Source organism: Urocampus carinirostris, chromosome 9, assembly GCF_059441175.1.
Source record: "Urocampus carinirostris isolate Australia breed hairy pipefish chromosome 9, RoL_Ucar_1.0, whole genome shotgun sequence".
NCBI lineage: Eukaryota > Metazoa > Chordata > Actinopteri > Syngnathiformes > Syngnathidae > Urocampus > Urocampus carinirostris.
In genome coordinates this window covers 17,984,974-18,008,667 of record NC_142357.1, presented here as the reverse complement: position 1 = coordinate 18,008,667, position 23,694 = coordinate 17,984,974, and the positions used below count along the sequence as shown (strand labels likewise).

The 23,694-nt window shown below is 38.2% G+C and overlaps 1 protein-coding gene across 1 annotated transcript in view; it reads right to left on the bottom strand.

Moving 5' to 3' along the window:
* The window catches only part of mcf2a (MCF.2 cell line derived transforming sequence a), a 44,999-nt gene extending 23,463 nt beyond the window's left edge, over positions 1-21,536 (bottom strand). The window contains exons 1-6 of the mRNA XM_088344749.1: positions 20,975-21,536; positions 10,458-10,526; positions 10,267-10,381; positions 7,573-7,663; positions 436-555; positions 170-286 (exon numbers count right to left, since the gene is read on the bottom strand). Of these exons, the coding sequence (XP_088200875.1) occupies positions 170-286; positions 436-555; positions 7,573-7,663; positions 10,267-10,381; positions 10,458-10,526; positions 20,975-21,083 (621 nt within the window). The 5' untranslated portion in view covers positions 21,084-21,536. The remainder of the gene's footprint in view (positions 1-169; positions 287-435; positions 556-7,572; positions 7,664-10,266; positions 10,382-10,457; positions 10,527-20,974) is intronic.
* Positions 21,537-23,694: the final 2,158 nt, after the last annotated feature.

Sequence of the window (23,694 nt, the reverse complement as noted above, 5' to 3'; positions counted from 1 at the left end):
TCTGTTTATCCTGGAGTGTCATGTATGATCTCATTGAAAACAATGTTCACTATGTCCTTATCAATCACAAAAAAAGACAATCCACATTGATTCTTCCAGCCATGACTGTTGTCAGCTGGCTTCTTTCATGTCGGGAAAATATTATTTGGGAAAAATGTCCATGTAGTACCGTTCTTAAAACGATCCAGTCACTGTGACAGTAGTCTAGCGTGCCTCCGAACTCCGACGTTAGTTGGTTTTCGTCGATGTACTTGAGCAGGTCTGTGACGGAACTCAGCATCACCACCTGAATCATCCACATCATATTTACGCCAAGAATGTGTCGACTGGGTGATTACGCAACAAAAGTGACTTTCGAAAGTATTTAATCATAAGCAGAACAATGGCGGAACAACATATAATTAATGCAATGAGCTTTTTTTGTGTTTGGCTCACAGGCATCTTGATCATGAAATCTTCTTGGGTAAAGCGGAAGCCAATGTCGGTGACAGTCCGTTGGAAGAAGCTGGTTGGCCGGAGCACCAGGATCAGATGGAGGTTTCCGGGAAAGGAGGCCTGCAAAAAAAGCTCAATTTGAACCGAGAGGTATTCAAAGGAAAGCAGATTAAAGAATAAATAGAAATTCAAATCAACAGTATATCTTAAGTAGACACATAGGAAAACGATGTCCCCACTTTGGGCTTCTAATTTTATATACACATATTTGACATAGAAAAACTCTTCTTAAAATAATGTCCGAAGCAACAAAGTAAAAAGGTTGATATGAGGCATTTGAGTAAAACAATTCCACTAATGGAATTACTTTCTTGTTTGTGAAATTTTCTTATGACAATTTGTTAGGAAGTATAGTGCACAAAACTACCTAACATCAATAAAAAATGTTTCATTAGACCAGGGTTGTCAAACTAATTTAAGATCAGGGGCCACATGGTAGGAAAAAACACTCACTGGGGCCAGACGAGTAAATTAATGACATAAAAAATGTGCCTTAGCTTTAGGGCTGGGGATTTTTCAGAGGCTTGAATTATGATTATGTTTAAGGGATTAGAAAACGATCAATGAGTTTTTTTCCTCAATATGTTTTTCCTTTACTTATATTTAATCTTTTTTAGTGTATATAAATTGTGTTTTTGTTATTCAAATAAATTGAATTAATCTCCACTACAGCGTCTTTAACTCATAAAAACAGGATTGTGGAGGGAAAAGCACATTAACACAAATTTAAGTGCAAATGATGATTGATTAAATGATTTAAAAGTATTTTTTTGCTTTATATATATTTTTTTTTTATGAAAATGTTTACCTGAATTAAAGGAAAATAACATGTTCTCTGTCTGATGGATAGTCAGCAAATGCAACTACAGTGGGTGGTTTGCTTTGGGAGCGGCCTCTGGATCTGTTGACATCCGGTGGACATATTTAAAAGTGCAGGTAGCTGTGTGACGTGAAACGGCTGATTTTTCTTTTGTGCTTCTCACAGCATTGTCTCGCGGGACAGATTATATCTGTTAGTAAAACTAATCCCGCACACGGGCCATATGTTTGACTTAATCATTTTATTTTTGATTAAATGCTTCTCTCTACTCCCGGCATCGTGTATAGCAAAATATCTTTATTTTATTTTTTTATTTTTTTTGGGGGGGTTCAAAGAGCCATATCATGTATCTTAAGACAAAGTTGAGCAAATCTGCCAAACTACCTCTGTAAACAAAATCAAAATTTTCAGCACATTTTATTTTACTGTGTGACATGAGATGATTTGATCAAATGTATTAAATAAGAATACCTAATGCCAGAGCCTGTGTCTTATATTAACTCATATCCCGCTTTAAGCTAGTCTACCACCCGCAATTACTTAAGATCATTGAGGCTCATTTCATAAATAATGGTTTCAAAACAAGGTGCAAGCAGAGTTGTTTTGTAAAAATGTCACAACATTCTGCAAACGAGGATACTGACTTATTGCCTTCGGTGCAGACGGTGCTGGGCAGACAGAATTGCATTGTGTACATAGCTCTGCCCACCCCTGCCACTCACTGAAATTTTTCTTCATGCTTGGCTGGTGTTTGTCGGTAATGACAGTTTTTGTGTGGATTTTTATCATAAAGTGTCTCAACAGTAACCTAAATTGTTTAATGAACTTCCATATATAGGATTCCTTAGCGACTGACATCCAAAACAGGACTGTTCGTGTTACAGCTTGTCTGTGAACTGAAGTTGGGACTGTTCCCTTTATATACTGCACCGAACCAGTCCAAATACTAACTCTAGTCAGCTATGCATGCTATAGAATCAACTTGCGGTATCTCTGAGCCATATGTACCCATGAAAAGAGCCATACATGGCTCACGAACCATATGATAAAGACCCATGCTGTATAGTGTGCACTAAGATGACCTTAATCTAGCAATGAGCCACGCCACACACAAGTTCTACCAATACTTGCATCTTCTATCAACCATTTAGATATTTTACTATATCTTACATCACTCTTACAATCAAACATTTGTCCATTTATAAATGATCACATTCTTTGAAACATAATGTATATTTTACAGTGTCAGAAGGTTTCTTTTACCCAACCATCTACCTATTCTCTAACAACAGTAGCCATTTTCTCAGGAAAATATTGAAATGTGATTGGACTTGAACCTAAAGTGTGTTACGATATTCCACCGCCTTCTGGTGTTTGTGGCTCACACATAAAAATGAGCCCCACAACCGCCATTAATTTACTAAGCTACACAAACTATTTTTCATGAAGTTGTTACTTTAAGTTTATATAATTCTTACTTCATCTCCTGTCTAATGGCAAAGTGACTCGTAATGTTGCAATTAATTTGCCCTGACACGACCTTCCCTTCCTCAAATAGGTGACGTCACGTCGTCATGCACTCATGTAATACAACAGGCAACATGCATGCTACACACTCTGCACAGTCCAGTCACTCTTTTCTTCCACTCCTATTTTTTTGCATGACTAAGCAAGAGTAAGTTTCACACACACACATTTACAGACAATTGCACTCTTGCAGACTCACTGCCGCATTCCCTCCCTGAAACTTCACCCGAACTCCTGCAGCTGGGTAAAAATAAAACCTCTGACAGTTACCGGGCTGCTCCGGATCTTTGTCTGTCCTCTCCGGCAACATGTCTCAGCCATGTTGTGATTACGGGGCATGAAATCGGCCGCTCTATGTTAAAGCTCCTGTCCGGACCCGGCAATAGCCTCGCTTGCTCTATGAGGAAGGAAGGTTGCGGGTAAACGCTGTGTCTGCTTCATCCTCATCATCTTCATCCTCTCTGCAGAGCCTCGCGTCATCACATCTTTTAGGATGAGGGGCTTGTTTCGCATTTAAATCTGTGTTAGTGAGCTTTGCTCCAAAATATTGAAAACAGCTTGCAAAGTGATGCGGCTTTCCGGTTGCATACCTTGAAGAATCCTAATAAGTAACATTAATGTTTTATTAATTCCTCATAAAACTTTACAGCTTGCTGTAATAAAGTGTGAAACCTGACACATAGTTTGTAATCTACTGCTCTCAAGGTCAGCTTCTGTCCTGTATCCTGCTCGTCATGTCAGTTCCTATTGAAATGGCAACCTGACAAAACCTGTCTGAAGCAAAATTGTATTAATTTTGGAGTCTTTTTCCTTAGTATTTTTGGAATATGCCGCAAAAAAGTATTAGGCCTACTCAAGTCGTTCCCAAATGAGGGTACCTCATTTCCTCCATAGGTTATAAATAGTGCAATATAACCAAGCAAAGTCAAAGGTCTAGGTTTTTGTTTAGTTTTTTGTTTGTGCCTCCCCCCCTCTTTCTCTCTTTGTTGTATGTAAAAAAAGAGAGAAAGAGCACACAAAAAAATAAGTTGAAAAAAAAAAGCATCTAGCTTTATTGGCAGATCATTAAAATCATTGTCTTTCCAATGTTACTATACATTTTACTATTTTTAAATGATAAATTATTACAATTTTCAGAGCTAAATATTCTGAAATTTTGCAAATGTTGGTCTTACATTTATCATTAGGTTAGGATAAAAAAGTTAAAAAATTATAGTTAAGGTGAAATAGTTGGCAAGATTTGATTTTCATAGTAAAATATATTCTCTTTAAAGGGACAGTGTGTAGTATTAGGCGCCTTCTAGTGGTAAAAACACTTCATCAATTTAAAAAAAAAATCAAAGATACATGAACTATCATATTGCCATGTATTTTCTAAAATACTCGTAAGTCTAGTAATTAACATTTATTTTACATAAGATGAGACTCATCCAGAGGGAGGTCAAGTATTGCATTTTCAAACCCATAAAAGTCTGATTTTTTTCAAATTGGAGGGCACGCAGTGTGCCCTTTCTCTCATGCACAACGGCGGATGGAGACCAGCTCGGTGGCCTTAAGGTTGAAAATGGGTCAGACGTTCGAGCCTTGGCAGAGTCAAGCCATAACCTTTTTGGGTGAAATCTGATGTTTTTGTGAAATCGTTCGCATCTCCCCGCCAAAAAATCGACTTCTGTATGTCTCCTGTGACTTTTAAGCACCTCTTGTTTAATTGCCATGATATCCCGCTTGCGCGGAAAAGGATGCGTAACATCACAAGTAATGCATAAGGGAAGTTCTCATGGATACTAAAGCTGTAGCGTAACTAGCAATTCAAAAGTTATTGTGCCATCGGAGGCTGAAGAGAGTTGTTCCCCCAAATATGAAATAAATCCAAAACCTCATTTTCCTTCCATCAAATGCTTTTCGTGTTTTCGTCCACCGTGGTGTGTTGATTTTTAATAACATGAAAACACCGCAGCCGTTGCAACAAAAACAAAAAATAATGAATCGAATGTTCACAAGTTGGAGCAGGCTGAAAGTGAACTCCGACAAGTTTTATCCGTGGGTTGTACTTTGTAATCAATACTTAAATAAACCACAATCAAACTCAGTTATGCTCCCGCTGTATTTTTAAGTACGCACACTTTTATGCTGGTCTGTATTGTACCACAGAATGACACAACCACCCCCCTGCATGGAAGTGTCCCCCCTCTCGACGTAAATGTTACAAAATGTCTTTGTATCTAATTTTTGGAGAATAAAACAGTAAAGCACAGAGCATTTGCACCTTGTATGCACGAGGGAAAAAATCTCATGCAAGCCTAGGGCCTAATGAGTCATTCCTAAGACTTAAAAAGTGGTCGGCGGCGCCCTCTGTTGGCTGCGGCTGCATCAGCTCGCTACAACGGGTCAGGTGTAATCGACATTTCGTTCTGTGTACATTGTTACACAGAATGACAATACAAGGAAATTATTATTATTATTATTATTATAATTGTGCGGGTGCGCCACCAGTAGTGTTAAATTCTGAAAAAGAACAAACTAGACTGTTCCCTTTTACACGGTGCACCCTATGGCTGTGAAAAAACAATAATTGTCTGCATTATTGCTGCTAAAAACCTCAAAAAGGCTGGGAAAAAGGCTGAATTTGGTCAGTTTAAGTCTCCGAATGCTGTATTCTTCCTTGAACTTTTGAGCAGTCATTTCTGGTTTCACTCTACCACAAGGAACATCTTGTGGTCAAATAATACACGGTCCCTTTAAGATGGAACTTCGTTTATAAAACGTAATATTGTGAGAACATTTTTGATTAAAAAATATTATTTTTAAATTAGGAAAAAAATGATAAGACACCCAACAAATTAGCAATCATAAACTGTAAAAAAATATTTAAGAAAAACTGTGATAGAGCACCCAATCCATGAATGGACTCATATTTTTTTTCTCCAATTTGTTTTCCAGTACCTCTAAACCAGGGGTCAGCAACCTTTGTGGTGTGGAGTGCCACTTTCAAATGTCCTTGTAAATCAGTGTTTTTCAGTGTGTTTTATATCCAACAGAGCTGTAATTTTACACCAGTCCAAACAGACAACACGGATATACACTGAAATCGTATACCTGACCAATTGATCTTTCTTAAATATATAACTTCTTTCCTAACTATTCTTGTTCATCAATCATCTAAAAAACTAATGTGAAAAACAAGCGGAAAGGCCTGTAGCCATCCATGACTTCAACTTTTTACTACAAGAATCAACCTGAATAAACCATTCTTCATCAACAATGAACTACAATCAAAAACAAGTGATATGGACATCTACCATACCATTCATCAATGATATCTTCTTGCAGAAAATATCAAAACTTAAAATAACAGCAGAAAAGCAAAAGGCACGAACGCGGAAACATGCGCACATACACACACACTTCTTAAAAATATTCGCCATCAGTAAATGGTTTTCTGTGCTTTGCTATTCAGTGAGCAATGTGATAACCTGATTCAGTGGTGGTGATTTCAGCAGTGACAAAGGTCTTCAGGGTCGTGTTTGTTTGCCGTACCTGGACACTGCGGGTTTTAATGTCTCCGCCATGTCAGACTCATCCTTCAATTCATGTTCATGTTTTGTCTCGTAATGACGTTTAACACTAGCAGTGCGGGGTACAACGCTCTCGAGGCATAATACACAAAAGCACGGTCATTTTTTGCACAAAGCCCAATTCGTCTGTCCACGCTGGCTGGAAAGAACGAGATGTTTTCGCTAGAGGAGCTGTCATGATTTGGTAAATCATCCGCACGTGTGTTTCGTTGGCTGGGTGAAAACACGGAGCTCTCCTCTACGAGGCGCCGTGCAAACGCACACTCACACACTAAGCAGAGGAGGGGCGCTACCGTAAACACGGCACGTAACTGAAAATGTCTAAATTTCAGGTAAAAATGCTCAATTTAAAAAAATAATCATTATTATTTTGTCGTGCGCTCGTGTGCCACTGGTTAACCTCTTGCATGCCACTGCTGGCACGCGTGTCATAGGTTGCCGACCCCTGTGCTAGACCAATATAGTGCCTCTTTACATACAAGATTCATTCAATATCTTGTATCTCTCCATAATTTTCCCCACAAAATACAATTGAAAACAAGCTGATTTCATCCCAGCCTCACAAAATCATTTAAATTAACCCTAAATAGCAAAAAAACCCACCTTCTGAATAATAAAAACACACTAAAATATTAATTAATCCTAAAAATACAGTTATAAGATAAATATCATAATGTTAATGAAAGAAAATGCCAGTTTATTTTGAGCACTTACCATGGAGGAGTTTTGTGGTTGCTAACAGAGGTGTATGTGTGGTAGTGTAGGAGTGAGGGAGAGAGGTGGAGAAGTAACAACACAACCGCGCGGGATCCGTTGTGCATGGCAAAAAACATACTAATAACTGTAACGAACTGATGCTATCGGTGGGCGGTCTTGAGCACGCGGCCCTCTAGTGGTAGCATCTGGAAATTTTCGTAACCTGTATTATGTCTTGAATGTCGGGCAATTTTTTGCTCAAAAAGATATCTTGTGTCTCAAAATTCTCGTAACTACAGTAGCTAGTATGTAGAGGGGCCACTGTATATATTTGATTACGTATATGTTTGGTAAATAATACTGACCCCATTGCATGTTGCATTGTTATATAAACATGAACAAAATGCTTCAAAAACGGAATCACCATTGAAAGTATTTCTTCGAAAACGGCAAACTCACTGCAATTTTGGCTAGAGTGGTCTTGATTGAGGCCCATGTGTCCAGTCTCCGGTCTAGAAGAATGATGAACTTAACACCTGGTTGTCTTTTTCTGTGAGGAGACAAATAGTTTCTGTCAGGCTGTATCTCCTGTGTAAAGGAAGGCAGAAATGTTGCAGTTGATTTGTCTTGAGACTGCAGCATCGTATGAAAAGTGCGAGGCCGGTAGCAAGTGCTGCTATCAGCAAAACATCTGACATGGTGCCGTCCGGTGAGGCCAAGTTGAGGATGTGTTCGGAATGTCAAAACTTAACGCGCTTGGTGCACTGCAGCCACGCGAGGCCAGAATTGAGATGAAAGCAAGTTCACTTACATTACCATTTAAAAAATTAGGGTTGCCTAGAAATATCCTTACTTTTGAACAAAAATAATATCTCCCCATTAATACAGTCGATCCATTATCGCCACCGCTTATCCTCGGTAGGGTCGCAGGGGTGCCAGAGTCCATCCCAGATATCTTCGGGCAGTGGGCAGGGGACACCCTGAACTGGTTGCCAGCAAGTCGCAGGGCACACAGAGACAGATAACACACTCGCTCGTTCACACCTAAAGAGAATTAAGACTGGCAAATTAACCTAACAAGCATGATTTTGGAATGTGGGAGGAAACCGGAGTGACCGGAGGAAACCCACGCAAGCATGGGTAGAACATGCAAACTCCACACAGGAAGGTTTGATCCCATCACCTCAGAACTATGCCACACACGCTCTAACCACTGCGCTGCAACATTAAGACAGTGGTTCTCAAAAAAAGTCTCCATTAAAGGGGGCGCAGGAGCATTCAACCAAGGGGAACTGTATTTTTTTAACTTTCCAAAGAATCAAGTACAATTGCATCTCCACTACAATAGGGAGCAGTGGCGCTCTCACTGGCAGTGTTTTGTTTATATTTAACCTCCACCCTATGCAAATAGTACAGAGTATAAGCATTGAGTGTGAAGTGTAGATAAGAAGTGGATAAGACCCCCAAGTGACACCATGAAAAAAATAATTAACCTGAATGAGGACAGAGATTTCCTAGGGGGGCGTAAGAGAATTTCTTCTTCCGATGGGGGGCGTGGCAGAAAATAATTGAGAAGAACCGAATTAAGATAACACAAAACTAATCAAAAATACACCCCATATTTTGTTAACATCGTAAATTACTACTCTGTTCTCAAATATCTGTTTTTTGCACATATGTGTATGGAGGCCTATTCCAGCACTCCAGTGTTCCAATAGTACATTCAGTTTTCCAAATGTGTTGGGGGCCTAACGGTTGATTAGAAAACCCTTGTTCCATGATGTGCGTACAACTTAAAACAGTTTTATACGTAGCGTCTTACCTACTGAACTGACCTTCCTTTAAGCTAGTCGATGATCTGGAAAATTACATCTGTGGGTGTGATTAAACTTTCAGAAAAAAATAAACTTTCATGTAAAAATTGACAGTTTATTCTGGCTCTAAGAAATGAAGCCCATTCCGTGTGAGGAATTACCAAGAAACTGAAGATTTCCTACAACGGTGTGTACTACTCCCTTCAGTGAACACCACAAAAAGGCTACAACCAAGGTAAAAGGAATAGATGAAAGTACATTAGATTCTCTAGTTTGAGAAGAAGAAGCCTTACAAGGCTTCAACTAGCAGCTTGGTTAAATTGTCAAATGCAAAACACCAGTGTTTACATCTAAATGATGTTGGCCTTCAAGACAAAATGGCAAAGAAAAAGCCATGTCTGAGACTGGCAAACGAAAGAAGGACATTACGATGGGCAAAGCAACACAGACATTAGACAGAGGGAAATTTTAAAAAAGTCTTATGGGCAGCTGAATCAATGTTTTAGGTGTTTGGATCACACAGAAGAACATTTGTGAGACGCAGAATAACTGAAAAATGCTGGAAGAGTGCCTGACACTATCTGTTAAGCATGGTGCAGGTAATATTGTAGTCTAGGGGTTGTTTCGGTGCTGATAAAGTAGGGGATTTGTAAAAGGTCAAAGTTTGAATAAGGGGGCTATAACTCCTTTTTCAACTCCACACTATGCCTTACAACAGGACAATGACCCGAAACACATCAAATGACGCAAGAACTATTTATGTAAGAAGCATGCAGGGGGTATCCTTTCTGTAATTGAGTGGCGAGCGAATTCACCAGATCTCAAACCCATTGAGCTGTTGTAGGTGTAGCTGGACCGAAGTGCCCATAAAAAACAATCCAAGGTGTGGGTGGTGCTTCTGGAAGCATGGGGTACAATTTCTCCAGATTACCTAAAAACATTTACAGCTACAATGCCACAGAACTGCAAACTCGTACTCCCTGCAAATTAAGCATTCATTGACAAAAGCAAAGTTTGAAGGATAACATTTTTTTTTTAAATAAAAATAATTATAACCTTATTGACTATACATCTTATTCATTTCGCATCTCATTTCATAAATAAAATTGTGAATTTTTATTGAAATTATAAAATTGTCTGGGTAACCCCAACATTTTGAACGGTAGGGTATGTTGACCCAAAATCCAATTTGTGACTTTAAAAACCGCTTATGAATTTTTTTTATGGCAAGGTTAACCACCGAACTACAACTATGAAATAATACATCATCATTTTTCTTTGCTGGTAACGTAGCAGCAGGATGAACAATTCAAAGTCCTCCAACTAGTAATGAACGTACCGAGGGATGACTGTGAGATACGTGAAGACTTTAGCCAAGGCCTCCTCCGGAATATTCTGGAATGCCGAGCTTTCCGGGAGCGTGACGATGACGCTGAAGTTTTCTCCGCGGCCACCTGGCGGAACAAGCGCACAATAGGCTGACTTCCTGGTGTGTGGTCACACCGCATTTCTATCAGAGTGAGACCTCACCTGACAGATATGCAACCCGTTTCTCGATGTAGCCACCAACCTCCTTCATGCTCACTGGAACAGTCACCACTGCAAAAGATAGGGAACGTTTTTTTCCAATTTACAGTGGTACCTCTACATACAGCAGACCTGGGCACTCCGGTCCTGGAGGGCCGTATGTTCTGCATGATTTTTGAGGTTTCTCTGATCCAATACAGGTGATTCCAATCACCAGTATCGTTAACGAGCACTTGCTAGCTTGCTAACGAGGTTATAATTTGTATCACCTGAGTTAAAGAAGAGCAAACTTCAAAATCTGGCAGGACGTATGGCCCTTCAGGACCGGAGTGCCCAGGTCTGACATACAGGATTAATTTGTTTCAGGCACATGCTTGTAGCTTGAACATCCATCCATACTGATGTGTGTGTGTAGGGTATTTGTATGTGTTTCATAGGTTTGGAAACGGCTATGCCGATTTTTGTGGAAATTTACAAATTAGTTTTTATTTTAGGCCTCTACGAGTGTTTATAGATAAGTTTCGTGTCTAGGCACCCCCAAAATATAACAATAGAATAGTTAAGCATTTGCTTTTGTGTGCTTTGCTTTCATTGGGGCCAATTGGATACTGAAGCTCCCAACCACCAACCATTCAAAGCAGCTGGATATATAATTTCGGCAACGCCGGGCTATGTTTACTTGTGTAGAATAAATCCAAATTTCTGGCCAAGCAACGTGTTATCTGTGAGAAAATTATAGTTTGATTATAGTTTGAATGTGCCTTTGTCCCTTGATGAAGCCAAAGAGTATATCCAGGTGTTGTTCGTCTTTTGTTACAATTGTATCAGCTTAGGTAGTTAATTTTCCCCTTCAGACACGAGATGACGCAGAAGTCCTTCAGAGAGAGCGCCTGGCTGTCTCACCTCCCTAAAATGTGCTTCTCCTCTCAATTTTTGCTTCCTTAGAAAATACACTGCATGTTTAAGCTTGTCGTGAATAATTAGCTCCTCTCCCCACAAGAGGGCCAATCTTTATCTTCCAAGGTCAGTTGGACAGCCGGCCAATACTTTGACTTTTGATTCTCATTTATTATGAAAGTGTGACACCTAGAGACCAGCATTATATAATTTAATGTAATCACGTGATCTTGTTTAAAGCAATCAGATATGTTGTTTTACATCTGTGTTTTGAACAAATGAGCCAGTAGTTATCGGATATGGTAATTCCTCTCCGAGCCGATCTTGGAAGCAGATCTGAGGTGGGATGCGCCTCTGATGAAAGAGCCACCCAACTCAATTTCCAACTCAAAGTGTTTTTCTTTCTTTACCTGAATAAAATCTAAAGTTTTAGCCTTAATATTATCCCTTCATCAAAGCAAAAGCAATGGATCTACTCAGACTAAGTAGCTAAAAGTGATATGAAATGTGATAATAAGTGAGGATTGCATCTAATCCCCTTAATAGTATTTGCATATGTTTAATGCAGCAACATTAAAAATGAAAGGTAAAAATGTAGATGCCTCCAAGTCCTTAATGGGAGTGTGTGGGCCTTCCATGAAATGATCTTGACTGATGCCTGATAAATATTTGATGTACGTGACTGTAACTGAGAGCGTCTGAGCCTGAGCGAGGATGATATTACCTTGGCTAAAGTGACATTTGTACACCAGGAAACATGACAGAGAAATTAAGATGTGTTTGGGGTAGTGCTTTTTTTTTCCATTAACAAAACCGTCGGGCAGCTGACAAACAAGTGGAGAAGTGTATCAATAAGGTAAAAAAGTAAAATGTAATTGGGCAAGTTTTTGAACCTTTCCATTACTAGTGATCCCAAGAGCCAAGAAGAAATCTGCAGGTTTGAGAGCATTCTCCAGAGTAGCCCCGGTGCTGTAGAATGCTCTGTTCTCTGGGATTCAAACCGAAAGGGTTTAATTTTAGGCTGAAAACACTTATATTCAATAGCTTTGAAAAGAAGTAAACCTCTGTAAGCTCTCACCCAAACACTCTGCTATTACTATAAGTTATGTTGATGTCTGTGTAGAGTTGATTCTCCGTTTGCTCAGGTTTTTGAGTGTTCTCTTGCATTCATGTAGGTTTTAGATCAGGTAATGGTTTAATAGTAGCCTGTAGTCTGTACGGCCCTTTGAGACGTCTTGTTATTATGGGCTATAAGAATAAACATGACTTGACAACATGAATTTTCTGTACCACACTGAAAAAGAGAGGATTACTGAATAGCATTATAGGGACAGTGTGCACTATTTAGTAACTCCTATTGATATAAAACTTCAGTAGTTAAAAAGTAAAAAAAAAAGATTTGAATAAGTAAAAAAATACATCAACTATAACTATAAATGCGCATGTATTAAAATACTCATAGGTCAAGAAATTTGTATTAATTTTAACAAGATGAGCCTCACCTTACATGGAGCTGAAGTGATAGCAGGATATCTGTGAGTATCCCCCAAAAACCTATTTCTTTTAATATTGTCTTCAATTAATTTCTTTCACCTCTTCTTTCCTTTATATTTTCTTTTCTTTTCTCATTCTCTTTAATTTCCGCTTTCTCATTTCTCTTTTAATTACTTTCTATTATTTCTTTCTTTTTCTTTTCTTTATCTCCATTCTATTTTTATAGTTGATTCTTTATTTTCTTTTTATTTTATTTTTTCCTTTTATTTTTCCTTTTTCTTTCACTTTTTTCTTGTTTATTTTTTCTTCTCTATTATTTTTTTATTGTTTCTTTCTTTTCTTTTTTTTTTAAGTTTTTTTGCGCCTTTTTCTTTTCTTCATGCGTTTCATTTTTTTTCCTTTCTGGTAAAATGAGAATAAAAACAATGGTGTTTTGGTCTCCTAGTTTGAATCATTTATCGTGCTTTGTAGCATTCATTTTCAGTTGCACTACACAATAGAGCAAGCTCTCTGGGGTCAAATAGTAAACCTTGTCCCTTTAAACATACCTCTAGATCCCTAGATAAAAAAATGTAATAGTAATGTACCTGGATATTTTGCCTTTTATCAAAGGAACCAAATATTTTGTCACTTTAAGCTTTTGCACATTAGCCATATAATAAATTTACCTTTTCCTTCTATTCTGAATGAATAGAAGGAAAAGGTAAATGTATTATATGATTGGAGTTAATAGTGATTATTTTAAATGGTTTCAATTTCATATTATCTAGTGGTCAAATGTAACACACGGTCCCTTAAGCAGTTCCAAAGAACATACAGTACATCCCCCCAATTCATTCACTTATAATCACACTGGATTGTTACTTACAGTACCTCGTGGAGGCTCTATAAGTGGAACAAGAGATTTTTTTAAAAGCAGACCAACACCAACAGAACACTGTGACCCGGATAAACAATCGCGCAGCGACAAAGCGAGTCCCCTGTCGGGCGAATTTTTCTAGCCTTCCCTGGAGATTTGTCGCAAGCTTTCCAGGCATGCAGAGGTGGGAACCAAATAATCCCCACTGGAGGAATGTTGGCAAAAACAAGATTCAGTTGCTGACCCTGCTAGCAAAACCCTCAAGTCTGGCAAAGTAATCACTCTAGGTCAGGGGTCTCCAACCTTTTTGAGGCCGAGAGCAACTTCAAGGGCGCGGAGTAACACAATGGGCACCCTGGTAACGCACTCCCGGAACAAGAATATTAATTAAATCAATGAATTGATTACATTTTCTATGATATTTTACGTGAGAACTGATTTTTAAGGATTAAAAATTATTCAGAATGATTCAAAAGGGTAGGGAACAGACAAACTTCAACATACAATATTTTATTTCTTCTTTAACTTTACAATTGTTTCAATTACAAATGCTCAAAAGGAACCAAAAGAATAAAGCCCCTTTCTATCCTTGTGGAGGTGTACAATTTTGTCTCTGGTGTCTTTAGACAGCTCTTTGGTCTTCGCCATGTTACTAGTTCAAGTCTTACTGATTGTATGGGGTGGACAGGTTGTGCATCTGATTCAGGATGATACATGTAGTGCAGGTGGACTTCTAATAGGCAAACTAACAGGTCTCTCAGGGTCAGAAATGTAGGTGATACACAGGTGTTAAAATACTTTTTTGCAGCTGTATCACACAAATAAATTGACAAAAAAAAAATCATGCATTGTGATTTCTGGATTTTTTTCTTAGTTTATCTGTCTCGCAGTGGCTATGCACCTACGATGAAAATTTCAGACCCCTCCATGTTTTCTAAGTAGGAGAAATAGCAAAATAGCAGGGTGTGCAAATACTGATTTTTTTTTAACTGTATTGATATAATTGATTATATTTTCTATGATATTTCTGTGAGAACTGATTTTGAATGATTAAAACATTTTCAGAATGATTCAACTAGGTAGGAAACAGATAAACTTCAACATGCAATATTTTATTTCTTCTTTAACTTTACAATTGTTTCAATTACAAATGCTCATGAACTCTGCACCATCTTTGTACAAATGATAAATTATGTAGGAACAAACACAAATTATTTTTGAATTAAATAAAAATAAAATATCACATTTCTGCTCATCACTAAATTTGCAGCCATTAAAACAAAACATATACTTTCAACTAAGTAACACATTTTTGACAGGTTTTCAATATTTGAACTCCATCTTTGCCATGAACTGTTGCCACCAACGACATTCTCATTTTTTTGTTTGCCTCTTTAAGAAAACCCCGGTCAGAAAATGCCTTCTTCCTCTTTATCAAAAATTGTGTGGCTCTAAATGAGGCTGGTAGCTGGATTTGAACCCAAGATCCAAGAATTGTGCCGCAGATGTGCTAACCACTCATTCACGGTGCCGCCCATGATAGAAAGACAACGTTGGCTTAATTATTTCGTTTCTGTAAATTTGACGTCACACCAATACCAATACCTAACCCCATTAGACGGACTGTGGTCTTGGTTCTACAAAAGTGAAGGCCCAGTCTTCATGTCCTCTGCGGTAGAGCGGTGAGGAATCCTCAAGGCTTGGGGACCCAGTCTGGAAGAGGACCACGGGATCCAGTCTGTTGAAGCTGCGGTTGGCTGCTAGTGGCTGGAGGCGTTTTATGTGAGGTTGCTGGCTGGGTCCCACCGGTTTTGCCTCAGGCTCAATCAGGCCTGGATGCTAGCTCGGCAGGGTTCTCTGGTTGCTTGTTAAATTGGGACTTGGTCAGAACCTGGATGGTTGCGGGCCAGGATTTGGTCCTCCTGTGCTGCTGTTTGCCTGGGACCTGTCTCGCTGGCTTTAGAGAACACGTTTGGCCTCTTGTGAGCCCACTTGCCTCTTTTCTGGCTCAAAAATAACTGTATTGGAGTGTCTCAGGCGTCTGCTCATGGCTCCAGCCTCTGACCGGCCTGTTCCTTTGTTTCACGCATTCAAGATAACCATTTTCATGGCCAGGTACCATCAGATAACTTAGTCACAGTGAATAATTGAATTAAAGAGTTCAATTAACATGTTCTGATTTTTTTTCATAATTTTCTTTGACATCGCAAAACGGAATTCCGACCCATCGATGAATGTGCTACATTTGTTTTGTAGTATTACTAAAGTAGTATTTTTTTTAGTATTTTGATAGTAGAATTTGTGCAGTATTCCTGTCATTTCTTTGTCGTATGGTACTTTTTGTAACATCTGTTGTATTTTTGTAGTATTATTTTAGTTGTATTTTTGTACAATTTCTGATGTAATATTTCTGTAGTAGTATTTCTGATTAAAATATAAAGACATTATATAAAATAGTAAAGACATTTTACACATGAACTCAACTCATCATGCTACACAAACTCAAATTGGAGTTATGAGAAAAAACAGTTGCCTTAATTGCTGTGCTTTTCCGAATTGAATAAAAAAATAAAATACAAATAGAAGTTTTAATAGTGCACATGCAATAAGATTACACTACATCAGAACAAATGACAAGGCTGGGCAGAGAGTATATCCTGTCCTAGCGGACAGATGTAGCATTTGGTTTGCATTTATTTTTAAAATCATAACTTGTCTATTTATTTATTTATTTATTCAAATAGTGACCATACAGCAAATGGTTTTAAAAGAGACTTAAACCTCTTTAGTAGTGAAAAATAATCCAATGTTATACCCTGCCCAAAAATGCCCAAAAATAAATAAATAAAGGATGCCTCCAAAGGGATTATCGCCATGACAACAGTGCCACGGATTAACCCCTCAGCATTTGCCATTTGTGTCGAAGCACACAAATAATCACAATTTTTCTCTGATTGTGAATTCTTTTTAAATATCGTTGAGTGATTATTCTTTAAAAGAATATTTGGATACTTTAATTAAACGAACTGTGTGAATGTCAATTGCTGAATCAATGTCAATTTTCGCCATTGGATCCCTCGTAGAACGACCTGCTCCATAAAAACACATTGCAACAAGCTTAGGTTAGATTCCTCCCTTGTGGTCTCACTTTACACGCACAGACAAAGGTAAACGGCAAAGGGCCTTTCATTAAACAATGAGATGAGCTCGCCTTGGTAATCTTATTAGCCTCTTGTGGGGGCTAAGAGTCTCCTTGAAACCCAAACTCAAAGGTTCAGTAATGGCTCCTTAACGCGTAAATATAGGTGCTGTTTCAAAAGAGAAAAGGTTAATTTAACAAAAGTTGAACGAGATATTTGGCGAACATTGTCTAAACAAGTTGGATTATCCGTGTTTACATCACATCGGCTCTGCTATCAACTGACTTAACAGCACACTTCTTACAGGCACGTGAACATTTAAGTTACCTATGTCAAAGTCATGGCCCGTGGGCCACATCTGGCCTGCGAGAAGGTCTTCTATGGCCAGCGTCCGTTATTTCTCCTTGATATTTGGTAAACAGATGTTTGCATTTATTTGATCTTATTTCAATGAAATAATTTTTTAAACTATTTCGGTAGAGTGAATGATAGTGTATTGCACTTTTTCACTTTAAAGTAAATTAAACTATAAGCTGTCGATCATGCCTGAATAATACTGCCTTATTTCATGTAATTTCCATGTTCTGGTGATTTTTATACAAAGTAAGTTTGTCTTTGGTTGCTTTTAAATTACGAAAATACTGACAGAGCCATACAAAAATACGGTTTTATTTTTATGTAAAGTGATTAATTTATTCATTTGGCCATTTGATACCGCTGGTCTAATTGCAAAGTGAATCTTATTTATCTCATATTTTATTATTTTTCAAACAACATAGTGAGCATCATCCATATAATAATTTATAGTTTTACACACCCATGTGGCAAACCACATGTCTGTAAAGAATATTTTGATGGGACAAATTTAGGAATCAATCTGTCACAGCCTTTAACCGACAATGGAACCTAAACAGGGTTGGGGAGTAATGCAATACATGTAACAGCGTTAAGTAATAAGGATACAGAAAAATGTCAGTGTATTCTGTTATAGTTACAAAAAAGTTATACTCAAATTACAGGTACATTTAGTTATAATAGGGATTACTTTGAAGGATTAGAAGTTTATTCAAAATTATATTTTGTATACATAATGCGCCGATAGACGATTGTGTCTATTACCGTTTAAAGACTGACAGACACAAGAGACAGCACTTTTCTTTTTCTGTATTTTATTCCTACTTCAATGTCGCGCTCATTTTGTTGAATCGGGGCAAGCCTGCAATTTCGTTAGGCTGCTATCCTGTGTGCGTACCTGACACAGGGCAGTGCGCATATGCACAGTGATGTGTTCAGGGATATTTAGTAAATTTGAATCATTTGAAGCATTCTTTTTAGAACTTGAAGTTTATTGTTGTTCATAATCTTCTATTTGATCAATGTGTTGGTATGTTGTGAGAATGTTTTACTTAGCCAGGTAAATCAGAATATTTTCAAGAGGTTTGGTATCCCCACTTTAAACAATTAAAACGTGAACAAGGACACAAGACATCCGAAAGTTTGTTGGAAATTTAGAAAGTGAACACTTGGTGCGTTGAAAACAATATTTGGCTCTTAATGTCCTCCTAATGTAAACTAAAACAGAGCTGTGTGAAAGAGAAAGTTGTATTTTTGCTCAATATACTATGCTAAACGATTAAAATTTGAGATAATTTTTAAAATAAATTATTTTGTCTTTCATTATAATATTTGGTATTGGGGTAATCCAAATGTAATCAAAATGAATTTTGCTACATGAATTCAATATTATAGTGTTTGGATTACGATACTGATTACATTTTTCAACAGGTATTTACAAACTGTACCAGATTATTTTATAAAAGTAACTTTTCCTGAATTTAAATAATACACAGACATTCACATGCAGGTGCTTACTTAAAAGGACATTGTGAAATGAAATGAAATGATCTGCATTTATATAGCGCTTTTCAAGTCAATGACTTCCCAAAGCGCTTTACATTGTGCTTCACATTTCCCAATAGCGGCCGTGATCTGTGCAGCCATGTAAGGCGCTAACCTGCTTATTGGGGGTATTGGGGGGTTCAGTGTCTTACCCAAGGACACTTCGACATGTAACACGGACAAGCCGGGATTCGAACTGGGATCCCTTAATCCTAAAACGATCGCTCTACCTCCTGAGCTACTGTCGCCCCAACATTGTGTATTATTTAGCTCCTCCTAGTGGTAAAAAACACAATATTTTAATAACGAGCAACATGATACATAACATGATGATAACATGACTTATCATATTAACGTGAATCTTTAAAAATACTTGTAGGTTAAGATTTTTTTTTCCCATGAGGCTCACCTAAAGGGAGCTGTCACGATTTTACGCCATCTTGCTGCTACAGGTAACCCCCAAACCCCAAAACCTTGGTAAAGGCTTGACAAAAATGAGAAATAAAATGGTTTGGTCACTTAGAATCTCTGTAGTTTGTATTCTTCCTTGTTCTATTTAGCACTCGACATCAAGTGGTCAAATATTACACAGCATATGGTTAAAGAGGTGCTTAATGATCGACGGCCCGTGGGCTGTATTTGGCCGGCTAACAGATTTAATTTGCCCCTTGAGACAAAGTTGAAGGAAGCACAAGAGAAAATCGAGGCGTAATCACGTCAAACAATGACCTGCTTTTTTAAACATGTCCGTTGGATGTTGCAAAAGACCAGCCCAAAGCAGTATTTGCTGACTAAAATGTATCAACCAAAGGAAACAGGCATCCGAATGTTATTGGCTTCACGGACACACGCACTGTTTATGGCATAATGAGCACTTATTTGGATTGAAAAATACACAGTTAAAAAAACTCAGTTTTAAAAAAGATTAACCTCTTTTCAAAATAGAAATAATATCTAACAGCAAAGTTCCCAAATTCAGGTAAACGTTTGCATTTGAAAAAAAGAAAAGCGGATGGCCTGGAGCTACAAATCGCCCGAAACCGAAACATTGATGACTCTATGTTTCTACTTCGCAGGTTTTTAAAATCGCAGGACTATGTTACAACCCAATCCCGTGAAAAATGAGAGATTACTGTACATTAATCAGCCTTTGTTTGTTTTTTTGTTGGCCAGGCCCCATGACACTTTTTTCAAAATAATGCGGCCAGTGACTCAATACATGTTTGGCCACCTGCTTTAAAGTGAGCGTACAATTTTTAAAAAAAATGTTTTTTCCATTCCCAAAGTTTTTGGTTATTGGGAGTAAAATATCCATAGCAGAAAGACGGTTGGACAATCATGTTAGCTCTCCCTAGGTGAGCCTCACATATGTAAAATAAACACAAAATACTTGACCCTCGAGTACTTAAAAAATGCATGTTTGCATGACAGTTCATGTATTTTTGCTTATTATTCAAATCAATATCTAACTATTCTACACACATCAATATATATTATATATTATTCATATGTATAAATATTTTTCTACTTTTTTGCCAATAGGAGGTGCTAACTAATACACAATGTATCTTTAAAGAAGCTGTACGTAATTTGGAACTTTGTTACTCTCTCCTGCCATCTCCTGGCTTATGTCATCATTGCACACTCTGTCAGCTCGTTTACAACGCACGTGCAAGTATGTGCATTCCTTATACCCGCTCAAATAAACTGTTCTTTCTTCATCTTTCTTGGGGTTTGTGCTGGCGTTTGGACTCTCCTTGAATCTGACGGCTTCTTACTTTCACCATTTCATGTACATTCACACACAAAAACTCAAAAGAAAAACCCGACGGGACGAGCATAACAATACTGGAACATATAGAGTTCCGACCCGAACAGCTCCGCTAAAAGTGAGGTCGACGCAGTGAAATATAAAGGATAAGGGTTCTTTGAACTCAGTTGGGTATTCTTAACACTTACTTGATAGAGAAAATAATCTAACTACAACTTTTAAGGACACCTCAAACGACACACCCAACGTTGCGGCTCTTTCAAAACAAGTGTCATTATTTGAAAAGACGCCCATATTATCTGTCATACAAGGAGTGTGCACGCATTAACAAGCACGGTATTTAATGATGAAAGTGTTTAAAAGCCACTCATCTTCAGCCGTTTATCTAAAATATAGCAAAAGCTGAGAATGGGTGTGTACACTCGGCTAGCTAACTGTTCACAGTAACGTGTATACTCACGTTGCAGGGTGCTCTCCAGCTGAGATCGGGCCTGCAGGAAGTGGCCGTAGCTCTCCATCTCTTCCCGGGACTCGCTCATGGGCTCTCCTTGCATGGAGGCCGGGCCCATTCCTACCAGGAAACGGACAGCAGACGCACCGTGTAATCCGCTACCTCCTCACATCCTTCTCCCTTCCCACATGGTCGTCTCCCCCACGTTGATGAGCATCCCCCGCCGCAGACTTCTTGCAGCATGTAAGCAAACCTCCAGTCAGCTGTTGGCTCCCTCGCAACAAACAAACGATATTATTTCCCTTTGACCACTGGCGGTCTGCTGCTGCTGCCCCTCCTCCAGATTTTCTCTCTCTCTTCCTCGGCTCGAGTGAGTCAGCTCCGCATTAAAAACTCCTGACAGCAAGCCAATTCCTCACTGTAATTCCTACTCCTGTGTTTTATAGCTTCGGCGTTGAGCTCTGAAAGCATTACAATGAGCAGGATTGTTTTAGTCACCGACATGAAACAGCTCTGGAAGAGAGTGAGATCTTTTGTGAGGCACAAAAATCACATTCAAAGAGAACAACCAGGTCATTGTGAGCAAAGCGACCCCCCTCCTTTTTTTAGATCAAGTCAAGATCTGTGAGGCCTGCGTGTTGGATGCAAACACGTTTCCTGTACACAATATGCGCGTCTATCTCTACTTACAAACTGAATTCGTTCTGGGAGTAGCTTCGTAACCTGAAAACATAAGTAGAGACGCATTTTGAATGCAAATGCACTAATCCGTTTCAAGCCCCGCAAAAGTACAATTTATTTTTTATTATATTAATAAAAGAGCATCAAAAATGAAACAAATACATGTTAAAGTTAGATTACCGCACAACAAACATAAAATAAGAGACACACAATGTTAAAAAAAAATAAAAGTTAAAGGACATTATAAAAATATTGATTTACCTTTTTACCTCCCGTTTCTTGAAAAACTGATCCAATGAGGTCTGCTTTTTCTGGCTCATCAGAATCCATTTGAAATGGACAAGGTAGACGTAGCGATAGCCCGACACTTTTTCCAGGTTATTCCTTTCCACAAATCCCGAAACTTCATGGAATTTTGCGAAAATGTCTCTAATTTAAGCTGATTGAATAATGGTCTTTCTCCCCGCTACCTTGCCAGAACCCCTCTTCCATGAGATCTGTGAACTATTTATCATTATTCAAATATTTTATTGATTTTAAACATTATTCAAAACAGACACAACATCAAGCGTAGCGCTGCACCAAAACACTACTTACATTGGTTCATGTCATAGGAAACTTGGCTGCGATTAGCTCCAGCACCTGATTTTTTTCAAAATACGCTGAATTTTCACATTGTTCTAAATATTTTTAGTAGACTCCTTTCAAGCCTACATCATCCCCAGGATCACCACAGGCTGCGCGCAGATTAACTAAAACAGTTTGAATGGTGCAAGAACAAAGATTTGTATATTGAGTTGAGTCTTTAAAGTCGCAATTTACAAAATCAACATGCCGAGCTGGTGCAAACATCACAACTTTAAGGAAAACATTTCTGTTTTAGCAATTCCAAGAGGAAACAGGCCTTTTCAAAAGCACCGCAGGAGCCTGTGGCTGCAAGCCATTAAAATAACTGGAAAGAGGACATCATTGGGCATGTCTATGTTTCAGTCTTCATTACAGCAAACTGCATTTGCATGAATGCTAAATGCCCTAGTAAGCATGGTAAGTATTGCGGAAATACTAATTGTTCGCTAGCAGTGCTTATATATATATTATAACTCATGTTATAATGTATATTTAATAATATTTATCATTATATTGTTAACAACAATAACTATTGACCGTTATTATTGATCCCAACAATGCTAACATGTATTTTAGGTGGGTGCAAGCCAAGTCTCATTTTCTAAAATGAAACTTACATTGTAAGCTACTTTAAATATAAAACTGTCATTTGAGCCACCTTTTTCGTCCATTTAACCTGATGGCATAAAACAAAGGTAATTTCCCCGTTACTTGCCCCATTTGCACTGCTGTTGTATTTGAGGCAAAAATAACTCATGCAAACGCTCCACAAACAATATCTATATGTATTGCCGATCAATATATATACATACAGTGCATGATGAGATGATGAGATGACAGTGCATCCGGAAAGTATTCACAGCGCTTCACTTTTTCCTCATTTTGTTATGTTACAGCCACATTCCAAATTGTATTAATTTAATCTCTTATCTCAAAATTCTACACAAAATACTCCATTATGACAATGTGAAAAAGTTTTTTTTTTTTCACTTTTTTTGAATTTATTAAAAATAGAAAACTAAGAAATCACATTTACATAAGTATTCACAGCCTTTGCTTAATACTTTGTTGATCCACCTTTAGCAGCAAATACAGCCTCAAGTCTTTTTGAATATGATCCCACAAGTTTAGCACACCTATCTTTGGGCAGTTTTGCCCATTTTTCTTTGCAATAAGTCTCAAGCTCAATCAGGTTGGATGGAAGACGTTTTTGCACAGCCATTTTCAGATCTCTCCAGAGATGTTCGATCGGATTCAAGTCTGGACTCTGGCGGGGCCACTCCAGGACATTCACGGAGTGGTTCTGAAGCCAATCTTTTGAGATCTTGGCTGTGTGCTTTGGGTCGTTGTCCTGCTGAAAAATGAACCTTCGCCCCAGCCTGAGGTCAAGAGCGCTCTGGAGCAGGTTTTCATCCAGGATA